We start from the raw sequence: 21,746 nt of genomic DNA on the forward strand, positions 1-21,746 counted from the left end.
AAGAATATCAAGGCCCAAAATGTTTGGCTTTTCATCAGTACTGAGGCAATTCTCACTGAATCTTTGTCAACAATTCCATTTAAAAAAAAGACAGATACCACCATACTCTTTAGAAATGGATGATCCATTAGAGGAGACTAAGGGGGGATATGATAGAGCTCTATAAAATCATGACAGGTATGGAGAAAGTGAATACGGAAAAATTATTTACTTGTACCCATAACGTCAGAACTAGGGGGGTCACCAAATGCTTCACCCCCACAGTCACCCTGGCACCTCCACACTCCTGGTGCTTCCCCTTCCCTCACTGCCCCTGCCTTCCCAACACCTGTCCCCCTTGCCCTCTTCCAGGTGCCCATCCCCTCACCACCCTTTGCCCCAGTTCCCCTCACCACCTTCTCCACCCTCACACATGACTTGCTCCATCCCCCACCTTCCTCATGTCCACATCCCATTTCAATCCCTCTTTTCCCGACACCCACTCCTCCTCTCTCCTCTTCCTTTCTCTTGCCCCCATTGTCTCTTCCCTCTCCTCTCCCAGCATGACCCTGTCTCCTTCCCTCTCCTAGCCCCACTGACACCTTCCCCCCCCCCCGTCCCGTAATTGTCTCTTCTTGACCCCCTGGCATTTGTCTCTCCTCCACTCTGCCCCTTGATGCCACCCCCTTTCTTCTCCTGTCTTTGCCCCCTTCTTTTCCCTCAGCACAAGCCCCCTCTCCTTGCCCCCATCTTCCCCTTAGTTCTCTGCCTGCCCCTTCCCTTCCCTTCCCTTCCCTTCCCTTCCCTTCCCTTCCCTTCTGCCATCCTTACACCTGCATCTGCCGGGAGGGACAGCATGGCAAGCAGCTGCCCTGTGTGCGGGGGCTGAAGCCAGGGCCACAGTGCTAATTTTAGTACCGCAGCTTTGGCCCAGGAGTAGTTGCACCGTGGCCTGGCTCTAGTCCTAGCACACGGGGCACCTGCCTGTCACATGGCCCAACCCCCGAGAGCAGTTTGGGCCGTGGCTGTATGGCGGCTGCTGGGGCCGGATCCATGGTACTAAAAATAGCACTGCGGCCCAGGCTCTAGTCCTGGAACACGGGGAAGCACACACAATGTGCTGTGACTTGAGCTGGGGTCGTGGTGCTATTTTTAGTCCTCTGGTCTTGCCCTTGGGAGCAGTTGGGGTTGCAGCTGCTTGGTTCTGCTGAGGACGTAGGTGGGACTGAAATTCTTGGGCATGCACCTTACAGGGAACCCTGCTAGTCCTCTTTTCTCACAAGCTGGGAAGCCTTGCAGCCTGATCCTTCCCCAGTTCAGTCTTCACTGTTTCCCATAGTCATCTGGGGTGTTTAGCAGACATGTCCTGGCATCTGGCAGCCACCCCTATTGTTTGCTTTCCCATCCTTACACCTCTTTTGCCAGAAGCGGGAACTCTTCGGTGTTCAGTTTAAACTTTTCACACACTCGGTGGACAAGTACAGCATCCAAAATGGGTTCCAGACCTTTCCCCATATCTTAGCAGTACAAACCTTGCAGGAAGAGTAAGATTATTCAGAAATCATTGTCCCAGGTACCGGGCTATTATGTTCCTTTAGTAATACTAATGGCCTTCACTTAACGCATCTAGATTAGTAAACAGGTTTATACTTTGTTTCTAACTTCAAATACAGGAATAATACGTGCACACAAATGGAATATACACATTCAGCAGATTATTGCTTTTCTAATGAAATTTCCACTTGTACAATATCTTTCATTAGAGCAGTGTTTCTCAAACTGTGCTCTGCCTCATCTCCAGGGGCTCCGCAAGGTTGACAAACTGAAAACATTGATAGGTACAACACATAAAATCAGTGGACCGCTGGGGCTCCGCATACATTTTTACATATGTAAAGGGATCCGAAGCTCAAAAAGTTTGAGAACCGTTGCATTAGAGGATCTCAGGGCACTGATGGGGACTCTGTCAGTTAAAACTCACCATTTAAATGTTATGAAGTTTAATGGGAATATGGGTGAGCAGAGCAAAAAAATTGTTTCTCAGCATATTTGTAAGGTACAAACAAACCTGTTAAAATTGTGTAACTCCTACAGAATCCCATGTGTCTTCTCTTTTATATCAGGGTGATGAGTTAATAAAGAATAGACACAGTCAAAGTGGGGAAAGAGCTGTAGTCACTTTCTTTACAGCTAGTTCTACTCAGACTGTATGCTTTAGAAGTAAGTCAGGACTAGGGATGTAAAATCTTGTTTAATCAGCCCAGCTGGAGCACACCCACCTGTGCAGCCAGAGCCTGCTCTGGCAAGGTTGTAGCAGCCTACCCTTCCCCTCCAATCCCCCCGTGTGTTGCTGCTTCCCCCCTCCCCCGCCAGATAACTGTAACTTGTAAGCATCACTACCAGTGAATGTTGACGCTAACCGGTTAACCATTCTCATCCCTAGTCAGGACTGAGGAGTGTGAATAGCTACTAGCTCAATACACTATTATTACATTTCACTTATGAATCTTAGAAGAATCAGTTTCACCCCCAGATTTAGATAATACCCTGTGTAACATGAAAATTCTTCAGTATATGCAATAAAATGCATGTTTACAAATGAATTGTAATTCTGATCATTTGTGTGTGACACAGATAACTGGGAAGACTAAGGGGGGAAAACTTAATTTACTGTAAAATGGAAAAGCTTAATGAGTTAAGTACTTAATCAGAAAAACTATGCAGAGTTGTTAGCAAGTGTGTATGTGAGTGTGGTTTGCTTTTTCATCTTGTGTCCTGTGTTGTCATGAGGTGTGGCCATATAAAAAATTCACCTCTAGATCAGAGACTTTTAAACATGAAGTTATAACAAGTACTTTGTCTAAGAAATGACTGAAGTGTCAGGCTGTCTTATGGCCTTACTTAACAGTGTGAAATATAAAAGATTTGACATTTTGCCCTTCCTACATAGGACAGGGTAGGGAACCTGCATTTGAGGCCACCGCTTCCCATAGCTCCCATTGGCCAGGAATGTTGAACCACTTCAACTGGGAGCTGCAGGGCATTCAGTAAGCAATCCATCTTGCAGCCTGCTAGCAGCTAACCCTGATGAAGCGCATGTAGCCCATGGTCTGGAGGTTCCCCATCCTGACACAGGATATGTAGGTCTCTAAGTAGTGTGTTTACAACAGAGTAGTTTACACTACTCCAAGTATTAGGATTTTGAATTTTACATCCTGGGAATGCAGATAAACTTGCGGGAACAATTCTGCATTTGCAAGAGAGAGTTGATGACCTCCTTACTACTTTCAGTGACTCGGTTTCTCTCTTTTGTGTGTCCAAATTGGCAACCTAAGTTGTTCTGACTTTTTTGCAAAGTAGTTTCTGGCTACATACAAGTGTCATCTCCAGGCTAGAACAGAAGAACACGAGCAAGGAGGATTCTTGGATTCTCTTCCATTTGACACTGTCAGTTAACTACTCTGCCTGTTAAATGAATAGATTCCAATCTCAAGCGTGCTGTGAGGTTCAGTGTTTATAAAGAGAATTTCTTGGATGAAAGGTGTAATGGACATAAATGTGGTTTTGTAACTTTTTTTTACATCCTCTGTCCTGTAGATTCCCTTCTACTTAGGCACCTTCCCACTCATTTTAGTATTGTTTGTGTTTAAATTGTAGAGCTCGACTATCATTTTAGCATTTAAATACTTTGCTGTCTCATGCTTTTAGCCCTTATCTAATATATACAGGGTCCCTTCTCTGCATAATCGCTGTGCTACACGGTATTTTTATCTTGGTAAAAACAGTAGATTTTGCCTAATATCTGAAGTTTAAAAGTCCCCACCCGTTTGTTACCTCTAACACCAGATCATGTGGCAGTCAGAAAATTAGTTACTTGCTGCTAGAGGAAAGCTAGTTAGTCTGATTTCTCTTGGTCTCTGCTGAAGGAGGGAGAAGAAATGTGAGTATTCCATCACTGAAGAATATGGTGATATTGCAGATTTCGAATACAGCATTGGGACAGCGAAAATGTTCTGTTTATTAATGTAATATGTGGTCTAGTTAAAATGTGAGGAGAAATATCCATCAGTGAGGATCTCCCTAAAATAATACCTAAAAGATTTTCATCAGAGACAGTCATTTGATTGGATTAGTATACTGTGAATGTTTTCTGGCTGTTTGAGCACATTCAATTAAAAAACAATATTACCATTCACAGACTAAAATCTGACAAATATAAGGACATTCCAAGTTCAGCCATCCACTCCATCCTTCAGTTGCCCTGTTGTGCTTTGGTATTTCTGTATATGGGCTGTAAAGGATTCCCCCAGCAGGTGCAGGAGGGACATAGTAGATACTTTGGGCAAGCTAAGGAAGCATCAGGTTATTTTACCAAGGCTATGCACGCTTTCTCATACACCTCCTGTTTCTCCTGAATATCATAGAGTCTTAGAACTGGAATGAACTTCCAGAGGTCAACATGTCCAGTCCCCTGCAGTCATGTGAGGACTAAGCACCATAGATCATCCCTAACGGGGTTCATCTAAACTGCTCTTAATCTCCAGTGATGGAGATTCTGCAACCTCCCTACTAGGAGGTAAAAGGTTAAATGGTTAACTAGCTACCCAGAGCCTTATGGGCATGCTTACTTGGTAACTGGAGGGCCCAGCCAGCAGGAGCAAGCCCGCCCACCCACAGCAGACTGACGGAACCAAAGCAGCCCCTGCCACCTGTAGCAGGGCCGGCAGGACCCCTGCTGCTAGAGCCTACCAGCTGTCCATAGTTAATCGGTGAAATGATTAAAATTATATCATTTAACAGATTAACTTTTTACTGGGTATTTACATCTCTACTCCCTAGGCAATTTATTTCGGTGCTTAACTACTCTGAAAAGAAGGATTTCTAATTCCTCTTTGTTCCAAATTACACTATGAATTTCTGGGTATGGACCTATTGTCCTTCAGAGGCTAAAAGTACCTAGGCTCAGTTCGAACTTAGGCTTCCAGAGTGGAAAGGAAGGCTTGTGGGGTAAATGGCATCATAGTGTGTTAACTTTCATCTCCAAAGAGAACAGTTTTTGCTCACTCTTCGGCGGTTGGCTAGTGATAATATTTCTGCCTATTGTTCTAGTTTTAAGTCAATCAAATCTTTATTTTTCTTTGCTCTGTAAACCTCTGCTTGTACATTTGTTACACATCACAACATCGGGTTAGGAGGTGTAGAGTGATTATGGGCATATCTCCACTAATGCGGGCAGGTGTAATTTCCAGTTAAAGTAGACCTACTCTCAGGAATGTGATCAGAGCTAGCACACTGATCATAGAAGTTGAACCAACCTGAACACAGTCCTAGGTTCTCAGATGGAATCATTCTGAGGCAGCTAACCCTTGCACCACTGCAATAACAATTCTGTTTTTAGTGCACTCTCAGGATTAGAGCAAATGCAGGTGTGTTCCCTGGAACTCATGGCTTCCATCTTCATTGCAGACTCACACAAAATCTTTTCCCTCTCTGCTCCAGCCAGCCTACATCGTTCATTCCTTAGCAGGTAGACATCTATTTATTATAGCTATGATACTGCCACCTGCAATATTGGTTCTAATCAGGCGGTTGTGGTTGGGATGGGTTCAGGCACAGAGATTCCCCTTGGGATTGTCGCTTGATGTACTGTAATACCACTGAGCGCACCTACCTGCTCTCTGGAGTGCCCCACTCTCCTGTCCTGCTGTGCTATACTCTCCAGTCTCCTTCAGCAATGGCACAGTCAAAGAACTTGACCTAGCACCCAGATTCACATCCCCAGGGGTCCAGAACCCCAGATAAATCCATCTGACTGCATAAAAAATGTATACAGATCAAGCTCATAAGTTGTTTGCTCTCTTTATCAGTGAAAGAGAGGCACAGCTGTTGTCCCCTGACCCCAGGTAACAATTATTTACAGTGGGTTTATTAATAAATAGAAGGGATTTGTATTGGTTACAAAAAATAACATTTAAGTGGTTGCAAGTAAGAGCAGACAGATCAAAGTAAGTTACTAAGCAAAATAAAACAAAATACCCCAGCTAAGCATCATAATCTAAGAAACTTGTTACATGCAGTTCCTTATTCTGATAGTAACTGTAATAATCTTTTCTCACAAGCGGGGAAACCTCCCAACTTAGGCCTGATCCTTCTGAATATTCAATTCCAAGTGGTTGCAGTGAACATCTTAGATGGTAAACCAAGGTGTCATGGCATCTGGTACCCCTGTTGTTTGGTTTCCCATCTTTATATCTCTGTTGCCAAAGGTGGGAACCCTTTGTGTTCAGTTTAAAACTTTTCATACACCTGGCGGACAAGTACAGCATCCAAAATGGGTTCCAGCATCAGATGACCTGGCCCCATGTCTTGGCAGGACAAACCATAGCCTTGACTTTCAGGAAGAACAAGACTATTTGTAGATCATTGTCTTGAGTACTGGGTCATTAAGCTCCTTGAGTACTACTAAAGGCCCTCACTTAGCACATCTAGATTGGTAATTTGATTTATACTTCATATTCCTAACTTCCAATGCAGGAATGATACATGAACACAAATAGAGAAATAAATACCTGGTAAAAAAGTTAACTGGTTAAACAATATAATTTTAACTGCTTAACCATCAGATAGCTGCTAGCCCCCCAGCAGCAGGGGTCTTGATGGCCAGCCCACCATGGGTGGGGGAGTGCTGTTTCAGCCCTGCCATACTGTGGGCCGGGCCTTCCTGTTAAAGCTTGCCGGTAAGACTAATGCTTAGAGGTAACCAGTTAATCGATTAACCTTTTACATCCCTACACACAAATAACACATACATATTCAGCAGATTACAAGCTTTCCCATGATATCTTACAAGAATAATTTTGCATGAACCCTAATCAAGTTGTGCATATTCATTAACATATTTCCAGAAATAATATGAAATGCACTGTTACAGTGATGGGCTAGCATATCTTTTAATTAACAGTACATCAGCAGCCCAGCATGAAACTTACCCCAAAAGTTTGATTGTGGAGCACCTGATTCCATAGCTTTTTGTTTTCTGTTTCATTTTTGAGAAACTTTTTAAGATTGAAAGCAGGTGGAATAACTAGGATTTTTCTCAACCACTCCTATGTTTGTTTATGGTTCTGAGGCAGTTCGCTAACAAACCTTTGTCTGAGTGTTGGGCTGACACTGTTCATGTTTTATGTACAAACAATGATAATTTGTCATGGTATTAAACAAAAGGAGCTATTGTTTATTTCAACCAAGTTCAGAATATTAGAGGAGAAGAATCAGTGTTTGCCAGCAGGCAGAGAGGCCATTCATTAAGCAGGAAGGGAAGCATCCAGGACTCTAACAAAATATTAGAGAACAGACAGTAGTGTGAAACTATATATAGTTGGCTCATGTTTTTTAAGTATATCTTTTTGGTTTGAACTTTACATGTACAATGTTAGATCAGTGTTTAATAGTTCACACGTACACAAATCTGAAGGACTGTGTATATTGTTGTAGTGCTATTAAAGTCAGTGGGGCTATACTGACAGCAGCAGAGAATCTGGACCATTGTTATGGAAATAATTGTCATTTTACTAAGATCTTGGAGAAAAGCTATGACACAAATGAGTTAAATCTAGCTAGGAACATAAAAAGCAGTAAGAAATACATTAGGTGCAAGACAAAGATGAAGGAATTTGAAGGTCCTCTAATTAGCAGTAAAGAAGACCTAATAACTGATGATACGAAGAAGGTTGAGGTGTTTAATGCCCATTTTGCTCCTCACTAAAAATATTAATAATGATTAACTACATCAAGCATTTAAGGGCAGGTAGGTAGTAGCGCATCATCTAATATTAACTACCCGGGGGAAGGAATGCAAGCCAAAATAGGGAAAGAACTGGTTAAAGAAATATCTAGCTAGCTCAGCTGGTGGGATCAGTGGTATTACAGCACACCATCTAATATTAACAACCCGGGGGAAGGAATGCAAGCCAAAATAGGGAAAGAACTGGTTAAAGAATACTTATGTTAGATGTATTCAAATCTGCAGGGTCTGATGAAATGCAGTGGCCTTTGAGAATTCCTGGAGGAGGGTTGAAGTTCCAGATACTTAAGAATGGTAAACATACTACCTAACTTTAAGGGGAACAGAGAGTGACTTGGAATTAAAGACCAATCAGTCTAATTTGGATACCTGGAAAAATACAGGAAAGAATTATTAAAGTTGTAAGCACCAGGCAGATAATGGAGTTACCGTAAAAGGAATAGTTATCATGTCTTTGTCAAGAATATATCATGCCAAACCAACCTAATTTTCTTCTTTGACAGAGATATCACCTCTTGATTTTTAGTAAGGCTTTTGGTACAGTCCCACCTGACGGTATCATAAGCAAATTAGGGAAATGTGATCTAGATGAAATTGTAATAAGATGCGTACAGAACTTTTTGAACAACCATATTCCAAGTTGCTATCAATGATACAGTGAGGGAAGACTGAAAGAATTGGGCTAGTTTAGTTTAGAAAAGACTGAGGCGACATGATAGTGGTTTTCAAGTACCTAAAAGAGTGTTACAAGGAGGTGGGAGAAATATTGTTCTCTTCGTTCTCTTTAGTTCTTTAGAGGATAGAACAAGAAGCAGTGGGCTTAAACTGCAGCAAGGGAGGTTTAGGTTGGAAATTAAGAAAAACTTCCTACCTGTCAGGGTGGCTAAACGCTGGAATAAATTGCCTAGGGAGGTTGTGGAATCTCCATCTCTGTAGATATTTAAGAGCGTTAAATATCTATCAGGGATAATCTAGACTAGTGTTTCTCAACCTTTTAAAATAAAGTATCCCCCTTTAACAATAAGTACCCCCAGTACCTACAGTTTTCAGAGACACAAATTTTCTACCATTGCAACACGTTTGTTTAAACTACTTAATTGTAGTGGGTAATGAAATTTTGGGGTGTAAAAAGTACAAAAATAATAAAACACTGTAAAACTTAAAAAAAAATGCAGTTTTCTCCAATTTTCAGTTGTGTTGATGTACCCTCCCCCCTCCCCAGACTTCTCTCGAGTACCCCTAAGAATACTTGTACCACTTGTTGAGAAACACTGGTCTAGATGGTGCTTGGTCCTGCCGTGAGGACAGGGAACTGGACTCGATGACCTATCGAAGTCCCTTCCAGTTCTAGTGTTCTATGGTTCTGTGATTCACTGGGACGATGTGTTGCAGGATCAATTCTGGATCCAGTGCTAGTCATATTTTCATTAATGGCTCAGGTAATGGATAGATGACACCAAGATGAAAGGGGCTGCAAGCATGCATGCTGGAGGATAGGATTAAAATTCAAAACAATTTACAGAAACTGGAGAATTGATTTGAAATCACAATGATGAACTTAAATAGCTAAGTGCAAAGTACTTCACTTGGGAAGGAAAAATGAAAGACACAGCTACAAACTGGGGGATAACTGGTTATGTGCTAGTACTACTGAAAAATAAATGGGGTTTATAGTGGGTCCCAAATTGAACAGGAGTCAACAATGTGATGCAGCTGCAAAAAACAAAAATAGAATTCTTGGATTTATTAAGGGAAGAGTTGAGTGTAAGATGCAAGAAGTAATTGTCCCTGTACTCTGCAGGGAGAGAGCTCAGCGGGGCTGATGTATGCAGTTCTAGGCACTGCATTTCAGGAAAGCTGTGGACAAATCAGAGCCTAAAAGAGAACAAGAAAACTGATAGGTTTAGAAAACCTGACCTAGGAGGAAAGGTTTTTTTTAAAAAGGGGAGGGAGACATGTTTAGTCCTGAGACATTAAGACTGAGGAGGGACCTGATACCCGTATTCAGATATGTTAAGGACTGTCTATAAAGAGGACTGAGATCAGTTGTCCTTGCTCTGCTGAAGGAGTAATGGACTTACGCTGCAGAGTTGAAGATCTGGAATAGTTTTTCAAGGGAGATTGTAGAATCCCCATCTGTTCAGGTTTTTAAAACAGGACAATGAAAGATGCCTTCTGGATGTTCAGAAGACTGTTCTAAATTGTCCTGGAAGTGGGTCAGTTGCTTAGGAAAGGATTACAGACTTTTTTATTCTTGTGTACCTTCAGCTCCAGGATTGGCATTTCTAATGGGCTATGGTGCTCAGGGGAGTGGAAGGCAGAATTGTTGTGGATTTCCTTACTTTTACAGCTTTCTTGAACAGATATGCTCTTCGGGAGCAGACTAGAACTACCACTTCTTAGCACATCTTGCAATTTTACAATCCACTTAATCATTTTTAAAGAGTATTAGCTTCTGGACTGAGAACTTACATGATCAGACTTCTGTAGGAAGTCAGTTTTGCCAGGCCAATTAAGTGAGTGAAATAGACTTGTAGTAAAAAATGAGACTCTTAATGGCAGGGTGGTGTGATCCGTGTTACTGGAATAAACATAAACAGAGAATTTCACCTGAAAAAATAGTGGAACTGATAGATCAAGCATTAAGGAAAGCTGTGCAGATAACGTGCTGCACCTTAAGTAGCTTGGTGGTTTTAGGAATTTGTCCCTTTAGAATGTTTTGTTGGTGCTGCTTTCTGACACTGGATTGAGAGAAGGCAGTCTTGCTATGGCGTAGTGAGGGGGCTGTCGGCTCTGTAACCCGGTGCCTCCCTGCACTGTGAGGTGTGATTCCCACTGACTCACCCACATGTGGTGATGTAGTGTCCCTACCTTGCTGGTTGCTGTGCTTGGGCTCTGGATGACCCCTACTGGCCTCTGCCTCTGAGCACTGCCCAGCAGGTGGGCTGCCTAAGTCATGTAGACAAAGACCCAGCTGGTCAGACTGGTCAGCGAGAGAACTAAGGAAGTGAGTGTTCAGGAGAAGGGGCAGTTGCTGGTTGGGAAACATGAAGGGAACAGCCTGATGAGTGGAGGGCTGAGGAGCTAGGGGTGATGAACCCCAAACCAAGGGGTCTGAGGCATCCTGGCCCTGGCTCCTGTAACCACATCACGTCTGTGCCGTGCTGTATCCTGGAGAAGCAATAAACCCTCGATTCTACTGGCAGGTGGAGTCTGTTCTTGCTGCAGATGGGGTGCAGGATCGGGGGGTACCCGACTCGACATCACGCTTGCATTTTAGGCCAAAGAGGAATCCATTGTTAAATGTCCTCAGATTTCCCTGTTTTTAATTTAATTACATCTTTAATCTGTTCTGCTTTCAGACTTAGTAAGGGAGGAAAATGTGATCTCAGCACAGCAGTTCCTCAAATCTGAGGGATTAAAAACTATTTGCTTATGAAGCTGAAATGTAAATGCTAACTTTCAATTCTAACTTGAGCCTTGTTTGAGGAGCTCAAGCCTTTGAGTTTTCCGATTTGTTTCATTATTCTCAATGTATCCTGGACTGATAAAGCAGTCTTCTGTATAACGTATTAGTCGGCAAAAGTTTATGGGTAGTTGTCTGTCTAAAACTCACTAGTGATCTAATATGCTACTCGACCTAGAGTAAGATCTCTGGATTCAGAGTTCTGGGCAGAACTTCACAGCTCTCAGCCCTAGCATTATGTGTACTTGTCCTGCTCTCTACGCAATTTGCCTGAATTACAGTTGCTGAGCCACTAGTATTTATGATGGAAACATATCTGTTAGACTCTAGCTTTCCAAAACAAGGTACAAGAGCCGGTTTGACAGGTGAGTCCTTGTGTTGCAGAGAACACGTGTAATATATACTTAGAATTCAGAGGGCATTCTCCTATTAGACACCATTCTATCTCCTGGCATGCGGATATTTGATAACTGAGTGTGGTAGTAGTAGGCGGGCCTTAACCGATTTATTTTGCATTCTGTGTAGCAAAGTGCACCTTTCTATGATATAGGTGTACGCCAGCTCAGTCCTTTTCAGCAACTTCCATGTTCCTGCTCCTTTGAAATTAGTATAAAATACTAGGGCCTTGTTTAGAAGTCATCTTGCTCTTGCCTAAAGTTTCTTTATGCTGTGATTATTATATCAGTTTCTAAAGAAACTGAATTGAGACGACAACATTTTCAGTACAGCAAAAAGTTCCAGAAACCACAATGTGGGACAGGAAGGAACAACCTGCACAAAGGTCCTCCCTCTTTGTTACGGCTAGTGACATCCTGCTAACTTCTTAGTCAAGCATTTCAACAACAGAGCATCTAAAATTTCTATTCTGACTTTTGTGTGGAAGTGCTTTATTTGTGCTAGCGAACATATTCACCTGTACTCTGTTGTAATGGCTGAACTAGTTGTGTGTCTCAGCAATCATTTGGCTAACATTAATTTTTCATTACAGTCTATTTTCTCCCAAACAAGTTAGCTGAATACAGGCAGTCCCCGGGTTACGTACAAGATAGGGACTATAGGTTTGTTCTTAAGTTGAATTTGTATGTAAGTCGGAACTGGCTCCAGATTCAGCCGCTGCTGCTGAAACTGACCAGGGGCTGACTACAGGAAGCTGGAGGCAGAATTGCTCTGCCCCCAGCTTTCTGGAATCAGCCACTGATCAGTTTCAACAGTGGCTGAATCTCGAGCCTGGGACAGAACAGCTGGGCTGCCAGATAGGTCACTGCAGGACCAACCTGGCAGCACCCCAGCTGCTCTACCCCAGGGTCCACAACAAAAGCCTGGTCTGCTGGGGGGGGGGGGGGGCACTAGCTGTGCGCCCCCCCCCCCCCGCCAGCAGACCAGGGACACGGGGAGCAAAGCCGCAGCGGCGGCGGGGTGCTGCGCCTCTGAGACTTTGCTCTGGCAAAGCCTCAGAGGCGCGGGACCCCGCCGCCGCTGCGGCTTTGCTCCCCGTGTCCCTGGTCTGCTGGAGACGGTCCCCAGCAGACCAGAGGCACCGGGAGCAAAGCAGCAGCAGCGGCAGAGTCCCGTGCCTCTGAGGCTTTTCCAGAGCAAAGCCTCAGAGGCGCGGGACCCCTCCGCCTCCCCGGCTTTGCTCCCGGTGCCTCTGGTCTGCTGGGGACCGTCTCTAGCAGACCAGGGACACCCGGAGCAAAGCCGGGGAGGCGGAGGGGTCCCGCGCCTCTGAGGCTTTGCTCCAGGTGTCCCTGGTCTGCTGGAGACGGTCCCCAGCAGACCAGGGGCACCCGGACCAGCTTTTCTCGCCCCGGAGGTCGAAGTGGCGGGACCGCTGCCTGCGAGCTCCAGGGCGAGAGAGCCCCGTTCGTAAGTGTGGATCCGACATAAGTCAGATCCGCGTAAGTCGGGGACTGCCTGTAATACGGTGTTCATTTTACAAATGAGGAAAGTAAGGCACAAAGAATAAGGTTCGCTTAAGATTCACCGCTGCAAACCTAGAATGCAGCAGGGGCTGTTGAGAGTCCATTTATTCATGTAATTACTATACCACTGTGAGAGCATTAGTGAAACTCTTCTAAAATTAGAGCCTGTAAGATTTTCATCAGAGAATATGATCTGATTGGAGTACTGCCATCGGTGGATGTTTTCTGGGTATCTGAGCTTTTTAACAATAAAACTACTATTCTAGCATTGATTCTAACAAATGCAAGGATTTGCCAAGTAAAAGCATCCCCTCTATCCTTCACTTGCCCTGTTCTGCATTGGTTATTTTGGTGCCCATTAAGGCAGGACTACTCAACTTTGGAAACCCCGGGGGCCACTATGATACTCACAGCACATGCTGAGGGCCACAACTTAAGTGTGGTTGCATGTACATGCAAATATATATGCAAATAGCTTCTTTCACCCATGCCCTGGCGCTCCCCGCACCTCCTCCCTGGGGGCTAGAAACACCGACACCCTGTACCCATCTGTTCCAGCCAGCCCGTCTGCTTGCATCTTTCATTGCTCACCCTGCCTGAGAGAGGCCTCACCATTGTGGAGTGTGTTCCCAGTGGAGGCCGTGTTCAAAAGATCCCACCTGCGGGCCGTGTCGCGAGCCCGCATAAACCCAAACTGCACCATGGGCCGCAAACAAACAGGCTGTGGGCTGCATGCAGCCTGCGGGCCACATGTTGAGTAGCCCTGCATTAAGGTATTGTATCTAATGAGCGATCCTGCCAACATACCCTGGTACTAGAGTAAGTTACAGGCAATCTATAAAGTATGAAAAAGTTGACTGTAAAATAGACCAGAAGGCCATCTCATTAAAATTTGTAAGGATGCAAGATTTGGGGGCAGTCCAGACATGAAGCAAGCTGTGCTTTGAGATCTCTTTCCATGCACCCTTTGACAGTTTTCACTCTCTTCGTACCTGTCTGAGTGGAACCGTGTAGTCTTCCCACTCCTAGCCTGTCTCTGAGCTGCAGTCCCCTGTTTACCAAGTTTACAACAGGCTCAGCTGTGTTTGTCACATGTAAGCCCTTTCCCTCTCTGGGAGCCTGTGACTAGCAACTCAGTGACTCCGCTTTGAAGAAGCTGTGTATTTATTAGCCCAAAGATACAGGGTAGTCGTAGAGATGGGTTAAAGCAAAGACTTGTCCATGTATTTCCTCTTATCTAAGCCGTAATCTTCTCTTGCATGCTTTAGTAAGCTTTACTCACCTGTTACCTCCATCTCTAGCTGAGATTGAAGTGTGTTTGGTGCAGTTTCTCTGTTAGCACCCTGTCTCGAGGTATCAGTATCCCCATCCTTTACTGTCTATAAACTCTTTCTATCTCTAGGCTTTCACCATTGACAGTCCAGCTCTGCCTATCATCTGGAAAATAGCATCTTTCCATTTACTTGTTGTCTTACCAATGATAAATAACTAGTATCTTACCTCATTGTTTAGGTTCCTGCGTGGTTCCCCCTTACTGCCTCCCTTGACTTAGAAGCCTGCAGAAAGACAGGCAGATATCAGAGGTAAACTGAAGTGCATAAGGGATTCTTATCAAGTAACAGAACCACCTCCCTCATTCTTAAGTTTTTTTGTTTAGTGTCTTAAAAACACTTGTCCTGTCTAGACTGGAAGTCTGTGATATTTGCAGAATAAGCGCAAAGCTCTCACAAAAGGCAAGAGGGAAATGATATGTAATGAGGAGATTAAAACTCTTTGGAGTAAAAATGGTAACACCTATTTTAACTTAATTGACTTATTAACACATGAAATAAAGGAAGCCTGTGTTTAAAAACTGAACATCTGTACCCCTAAAATGAAGATGTTAATACAAAAATAAACCTTTTTTCTTACTCCCACTGGGCCTCCAACAAAACTAGGAAAGGCCAGATTATGCAGTCCTAATGCTTTTAACTTTTAAAAATGTGTAACTTTCAGATCTACCTCATTAATCATAAAGAATCAAAAAAAAAGTACTCACCAAGGATTTATGTAATTCTGTCTCCATGGAAGTCACTAGCAAAAGTCTCATTGATGTTAATGGGGCTAGAATTTCATCCAGATTTTTAAATCCTTGGCAAGATCATTTAAGCAAGACCTGTCACTTACCAGTAGTGTTTTTGTACATTGTGATAGACCCCTGAACAATGTTACTGTGACTTACAAGTAAATTAAATCATATTTGGAACTTGCCGTTGCAGGGGCCTCAAGAATTGGTACAGCTCCATTTCTCCTGTTCTCTGCCTATGGCACGGATAATTTAGTCTCCTGAGGGCTGTAATATTTTGGTCTAATTTGAGTGGTTTGGTTTAGTGGGGTGGAGGTGGCTGGGTGGTGCTGGTGACCTGTCCTACATGGGAGGTCAGACTAGGTATGATGCCTCCTTCTAGTCTTGAACTCTTAACTATCGTGGTGCTTGTGAAAACAGCACAGTGAGAGTGCTCTGAGGTAAGGCATAATATGAACAGGAGCTTGGCAAGCTCTCCCCATATACCTCTAGTGAAGCACTCAAATGCATTCGCTGCTACTCCGTTGCTTTATTTCTCTTGAGCCAAAATGAATGATTCTTCTGCATTGTTTCAGAGTGCACTGTGGAATGACCTAACTCTTTATACTTGCGCCTTGCGCCACAGCCTGTACCCAGGTTTCCGAAGTGGGAAGGAGGGCTTGTGTTAATCCAGTGTAATGTGCTTTAAGGTAGTGGTTGTTGCTAGCCGCCTTTGGTTTGAACATCAGCGATATTAGTGACCTGACTGGTATCACGCAGTAAGCTAGTCTTGTTGTATGCTGTGAACATTACTTATAACGCAATTCGTGGAAATAAGTGAACATCTTCCACAATAACACATTCCCATTGAGCCTTTGATTGCTTAATTGGTATGTTCCTTTTTTTCCCCATTGGGATATACCAGTTGGATTGTACTGTAATAAAGCTGTCCTCATTGCTGCTTACCTTATCTCTTACTGCAATGTGTTCTTACTGAACACATTAGTCCTAATTTTAAACTCTATGCCAATATATCCTAGATTTCTCATTTGGTAAGGTGCTTGGGATTTGTGTGATTCTCTTGTTCCGTAGAGCCTTAGGCAGAACTGTGTCTCTGGAATTAAACCTCTTGAATTGTTAGTTTTGGCTAAACTTAAAAAACAACAAATGGTCTGGTAGCACTTTATAGACTAACAAAATATGTAGGTGGTATCATGAGCGTTCTTGGGCACAGCCTATTTCTTAAGTGGGCTGTGCCCACGAAAGCTTATGATACCATCTACATGTTTTGTTAGTCCATAAAGTGCTACCAGACCATTTCTTGGCTGTTAGTTTTGGGTATGAGGTAAAGAAGAGCCACTTAAAACTTAGAAACGAAGTAGCTTTTACAAGATTCACAATACTTCTAGGATTTAATTCGTGGAAATTTCCTCTTGATTATTTGAGAAGCTGCAAAACAGATCTCTGAGGCTGTTAGAGCATTTGCCTGTGAAGGGAGCCAGTGTTGTTCTCCTACCAGATTAGAGCTACCTCAAAGCTTAGTCTTAATCTTGATCTGAGATGTGCAGGTGAAGCAAGCAATTTTTACAGCAGACACAGCATTGCACATGTCCATGTGCTTGAGAGCACAGGGACAACTTTTGTTTCAAGGAAACTAAACTTAGACTGTTAAAAGAACCAACAGTTTTTTGCTCAACTACAGGTAATAAACACATAGAGATATTTTTAAAAACAAAAGCTCACCATTGACAAATACAAACTGAAGTCATTGTGGGTAGGGCTAATGTGTATTAGAAAAGTTGCACTAGCAGTATTAAATTGATTTAAAATTAAATCAGTTCCACCAGTACAAACCTCCATAGATGTACTTAAACCACTTTAAGTCTTCCTTAAGATAAATCAGTGTAAATTGGTGAATGTAGTGAATTAAGCTAAATCCATTAAAGTGAGTTTTAAAGCAGTTTAAGTACTTGTATGCTAGGAGTATGCATTGGTGGTTTTTTACTATTAATTTATTCACACCAGTGCCACTTTTCTAAAGTAGACCAGTCAGAGGCCACTTTTGCAGGGAAACTGTATTGAAATATATAACCCATATGAGTTCTAGGTTGCTTTTATTTCAAATAGAAAGTCACAGAATTGATTTTAAAAAAATCTTCTAGAACCAGAGAGAGAGGAGATAAAATTCAAACGCTTCATTTGTTGTTGTGCCTTTCCTTCTGCAGGAACCTGAGGCTGAGGTCAGGCCTATGCTAGGGGTAAATTCAAATAAAGATACGCAACTCCTGCTATGTTAATTACATAGCTGGAGTTGATGTACCTTTAGTTTAAATTTTAGCGACATCCCCACCTCGAGAGGTTAGCAGGAGAAATACTCCCGTTGGCCTCCCTTACTCCTTGCGAGGAGTAGAAGTACGCACTGACGTGGGCATCCTCAGTGTTTGATCTAGTGGATCTTTATTAGACCCACTAGATAGAACGCCAGAAGGTCGATCTCCGCAGTGTCAATCCACATGACCTAAGTCTATACTGGCACTTTGCAGTGCTATAACTTTCGGGCCCATGGGTATGAAAAAACACTTGACACCCTTCTCTTCCCCCCTCCCTGAGCACAGCAAGTTACGGATCTGTACAGTGTCCGTATAAACCAGGCTACAGCACTGGGAGCCACTCTCCTTGTGGACTTCTCTTCCCAACACTGATGCTGTGGCCACACTTAAGAGTTTAAAGCGCTGCAGCAAATGCACTTTAAACATGTAAGTGCAGACAAAGTCTGAGTAAGTAGATGGGACTTGCACAGATATTGTCGGTTTTGGATTATGGGATGGAGGCAGGAGGAAATTTGAGAGCCTTTCATAGAGAATGTCTTGCTGGCAAGTCTTTCTTTACTGGAGGTGGTGTTACTCCAATTGGAGTGCCTCTGCTGACCACAGTGTGTCAGTATTGAATGTGAAGAGAGGGTTTATCCAGCAAGCAGGACTCAAGCCTTATAGGGCTGTCATAGATCAAACCCAAAACCTTAAACTAAACCTGCAGCTCAGATTTATTGCTTAAATGAGCTATCTGGGCTGAGGGGGAGGGTTAGGAGACATACTGCCAAAGGCTTTATAAATGTATTTGGAATAACATGTTGGGTTTTCATTCTCAAGCATTCAGTCTTTTTTACTAATCCCATCTCTCATCCGTCAAGAAGCTCTTTCTGTTGTCCCCTGTCCTGGGCTATGTCTAGACTGCAGGTTTCCTTTGGAAGAACCTTTTTTCAGAAGAGATCTTCTGAAAAAACTTCTTCTGAAAGAGCATCCACACACACAAGCACATCGGAAAAGCGATCTGCTTTTTTGAAAGATAGCATCCATTCAGTGTGGATGCTATCTCGCATTTAAGCTGTGATTACTATGGACGGAGTGGCCACCAGGGCACTTGTGCTTTTTCCTCTTTCCTCTTCTTTCGAAAGAACTCCTTCTTCCCCGTCCACACACGCCTTTTCCTGAAAGAGCTCTTTTGGAAAAAGGCTTCTTTCTCGTAGAAAGAAGATTACCAATGCTGGAAAAACCCCTCTGTTCTTTCGATTTACTTTCAGAAGAACGTGATTGCAGTGTGCACATAACTCAGGTTTTGTTGGAAAAACGGCTGTTTTTCCGACAAAACTCTGTAGTGTAGACATGCCCCTACTGAGTTCCTCCCCTGATAAAACATCTCTGTAATGCCGTGTTCTCTGTTTCTGATCCTTCGGCCCCAGGCACAAACACTTGGAACATGAGAAGAAAAGAAGTTGAAAATTTAATATTAGAAATCCTTTGGTAGCAAACAAATTAAAAATGTTTATGAAGCACAGAATGCTTCCAGTCCTACCGTGGAAGAGGAGGACATGTATGGTGAAGGGAAAGCTGTGCTACTACAAACTGTACTTTTAAGTAATTTCAGCATAATTTCAAGGACCTTCTTAGTAGAGAGGTTTTAGTGTGTTCTGATAGAGAAGTTTGTTCTGAGTACTTTGTTCAGAAAGTGAAGACAAAAGTTTAGTGGGAAGAATGACAATAAATAGTAGCGGGGTCGGAAGGTCACCAACTCAGAAGATACATTCAGAGATATGTTCAGGCGGGCAAGCTGTTTTAGCAGCAATACGTGATGCTATTAGACAGCCACCTGTTCAACAAGACACCTAGTTACTCCTGATACCTGGCCAGTGTTGGATTGGGTGTAATGGAAAGCTTACATCAGAACGGCCATACCGGGTCAGACCAAAGGTCCATCTAGCCCAGTAGCCTGTCTGCCGACAGTGGCTAGTGCTAGGTGCCCCAGAGGGGGTGGACTGAAGACAATGATCAAGCAATTTGTCTCCTTCTATCCTTCTCCAGCCTTTGACAAACAGAGGCCAGGGACGCCATTTTATCCCCTGGCTAATAGCCTTTTATGGACCTAACCTCCATGAATGTATCTAGCTGGGGGGGGGGGGGGGGGGTGCACACACGCGCTCTGAAAGCAGAAACATCAGCAAAAACGATTGTGAAAATGCCCCTGCGATAGCTGGTATTTGGAACTTTGTTAATGATGCTCCTGGAGGTAGCTCTGTAATTTATTTCTTGAAAGGCTGATGTGATGGGAGCATTAATAACTGAAGGATGTGGGGAGGTTTTAGGAGTGGATAGAGAAGCAGTGTTGGCCACAGAACAACAACTGGGGTCCCGTGGTGGTACAGGCTGCTTTACTTTTCAAGATTGCCATTCTCTTCCCCATCACATCCGTGTCCTAATAGATGTGCATGGTGATTGCGTAACTTCTATAAAAAGGTCTGTGACTTACAACCTAAAGGCTTTAGCATCTTGGTAAGCCTGCATCACAGGTAAGTTTGCATCCCTATTTTGCAGGTGAGGAAACTGATCCTGTCATTGCTTGGTGGGCAGACCCCATTGAAGTCAGTGGGGTCCCAATGCAGGCATATGACTCCAGCTGCTTGGAGCTTATTGCAGGATTGGGGCCAGAGACACAAAATTGTTCTGCGATTTCACAAAAGAAGCAGGTGGTAGAAAGGGGAACAGAACCTGGGCACCTGACCTTCCTCAATAAATTAGGAAAAAAACACTCTGGCTAAAAGTTAAACTCATGGGAGTGAGCAGCAGAGCCCTGAAATTAACTCTCTTGAAATATGCCAGGGTGGAGTGGAGAGGTGATGCAAGACACATTCTAAGGTAGGCTGTCTGGCAGGATATCTGTTACTTTTGGACAGGGTCGTGGTGTGGGGAGACTTCTTGTGCCCATCCCACAGCAATTGTTTGATGCCTCATTCAGGTGAAGATGACCATGAAACATCTAAAAAAGTAGCATAGGCTGAAAAGCCAGGTTTAAGTTCAACATACCCATTCCTTAAAAATGGCTGAGTCGCTACCTGAAAGGGCGCTGTTTTAACAGATTGTTTTTCCTGTGTTTGTTCCGTTCCAGAGCCTAGCCCAGCTAGAGAACCTGTGCAAGCAGCTATATGAAACTACAGACACCACGACACGGCTGCAGGCAGAAAAAGCCTTGGTCGAGTTCACCAACAGCCCGGACTGCTTGAGCAAGTGCCAGCTCCTCCTTGAAAGAGGAAGTGTATGTAGAAAAAAATAATTGTCAGATCGAGACCGCTGGCATTCAAACTGGGCATTTTGGGTCAACGCACTGAATGAAACAGGGACGCACCGGGGCACTATAGGCACTGCATGCCCAGTAAACTAGAACATACTATTTACAAACCAGAATTAATCAGTTATACGACTGCATTTCTTCACTTAGTTTAGAATCATGGTGTCCAATGCACTAGCCACATGTGGCTATTTGGCCAGTTCTGTGTGGCTAGTTGGCTGACACAATTATTTACATTTTCAGAATAATGTGGCTAGTTCACTATAGAAGTTGCCACTATCGTGGCTACTGCTTCAGAATTGGTTGGACACCCTGGGTTTAGAAAAAATGGGAATGTATCCGCTAAGGCAGTGATCACCAACCAATAGATCAGGATCTACTGGTCAGTCTTGGAGCCTTTGACAGGTGATAGCCTCATGGCCAAACCAGTCAGTATCAAGTGCTGGCTCTTCAGCTGCCCATCTCCTGCACTTTGCCTTGGAGCTGTTCCTTCCCCTGCAAGCCTCCTGCTTGGCCGGCCCTGCACAGAAGGCAGAGGAAGGGTGCTGATGTCAGGGTGCCTAGTCTCCCACTTTATATCCTATCTCCACAGAGCAGAGATTGCTGGCTGCTTTTGGGAGCGGTACAGGGCCAGGGCAGGAGTGAGCCTGCCTTAGCCCTACTGCACCACCACCCAGGAGCCACCTAAACAGGGCCCAGCTGGAGCCCACATCCTGAAACCCTACCCCAGTCATAAACCCCCTCCTACATCCCATGCCCCTGCCCTAGAGCCAAGCACCCCTGCATCTAAATGCTCTCCCAGAGCCTGCACCTAGAACCCCCTCTGACACGTCAACTGCTTGCAGCTCAGAACCCCTCTCACACTCCCAATCCCTTAATCCAAGGCCAGAGCCTGCATCCCAACCCTCTGCC

General features: G+C 43.8%; 1 protein-coding gene across 1 annotated transcript in view; it reads left to right on the forward strand.

Moving 5' to 3' along the window:
• The window catches only part of XPO7 (exportin 7), an 86,097-nt gene that overhangs the window by 20,304 nt on the left and 44,047 nt on the right, over positions 1–21,746 (forward strand). The window contains exon 2 of the mRNA XM_089773813.1: positions 20,655–20,801. Within this exon, the coding sequence (XP_089629939.1) occupies positions 20,655–20,801 (147 nt within the window). The remainder of the gene's footprint in view (positions 1–20,654; positions 20,802–21,746) is intronic.

The sequence above is a fragment of the Pelodiscus sinensis genome, chromosome 28 (assembly GCF_052426305.1).
Source record: "Pelodiscus sinensis isolate ZL-2025 chromosome 28, ASM5242630v1, whole genome shotgun sequence".
Classification (NCBI taxonomy): domain Eukaryota; kingdom Metazoa; phylum Chordata; order Testudines; family Trionychidae; genus Pelodiscus; species Pelodiscus sinensis.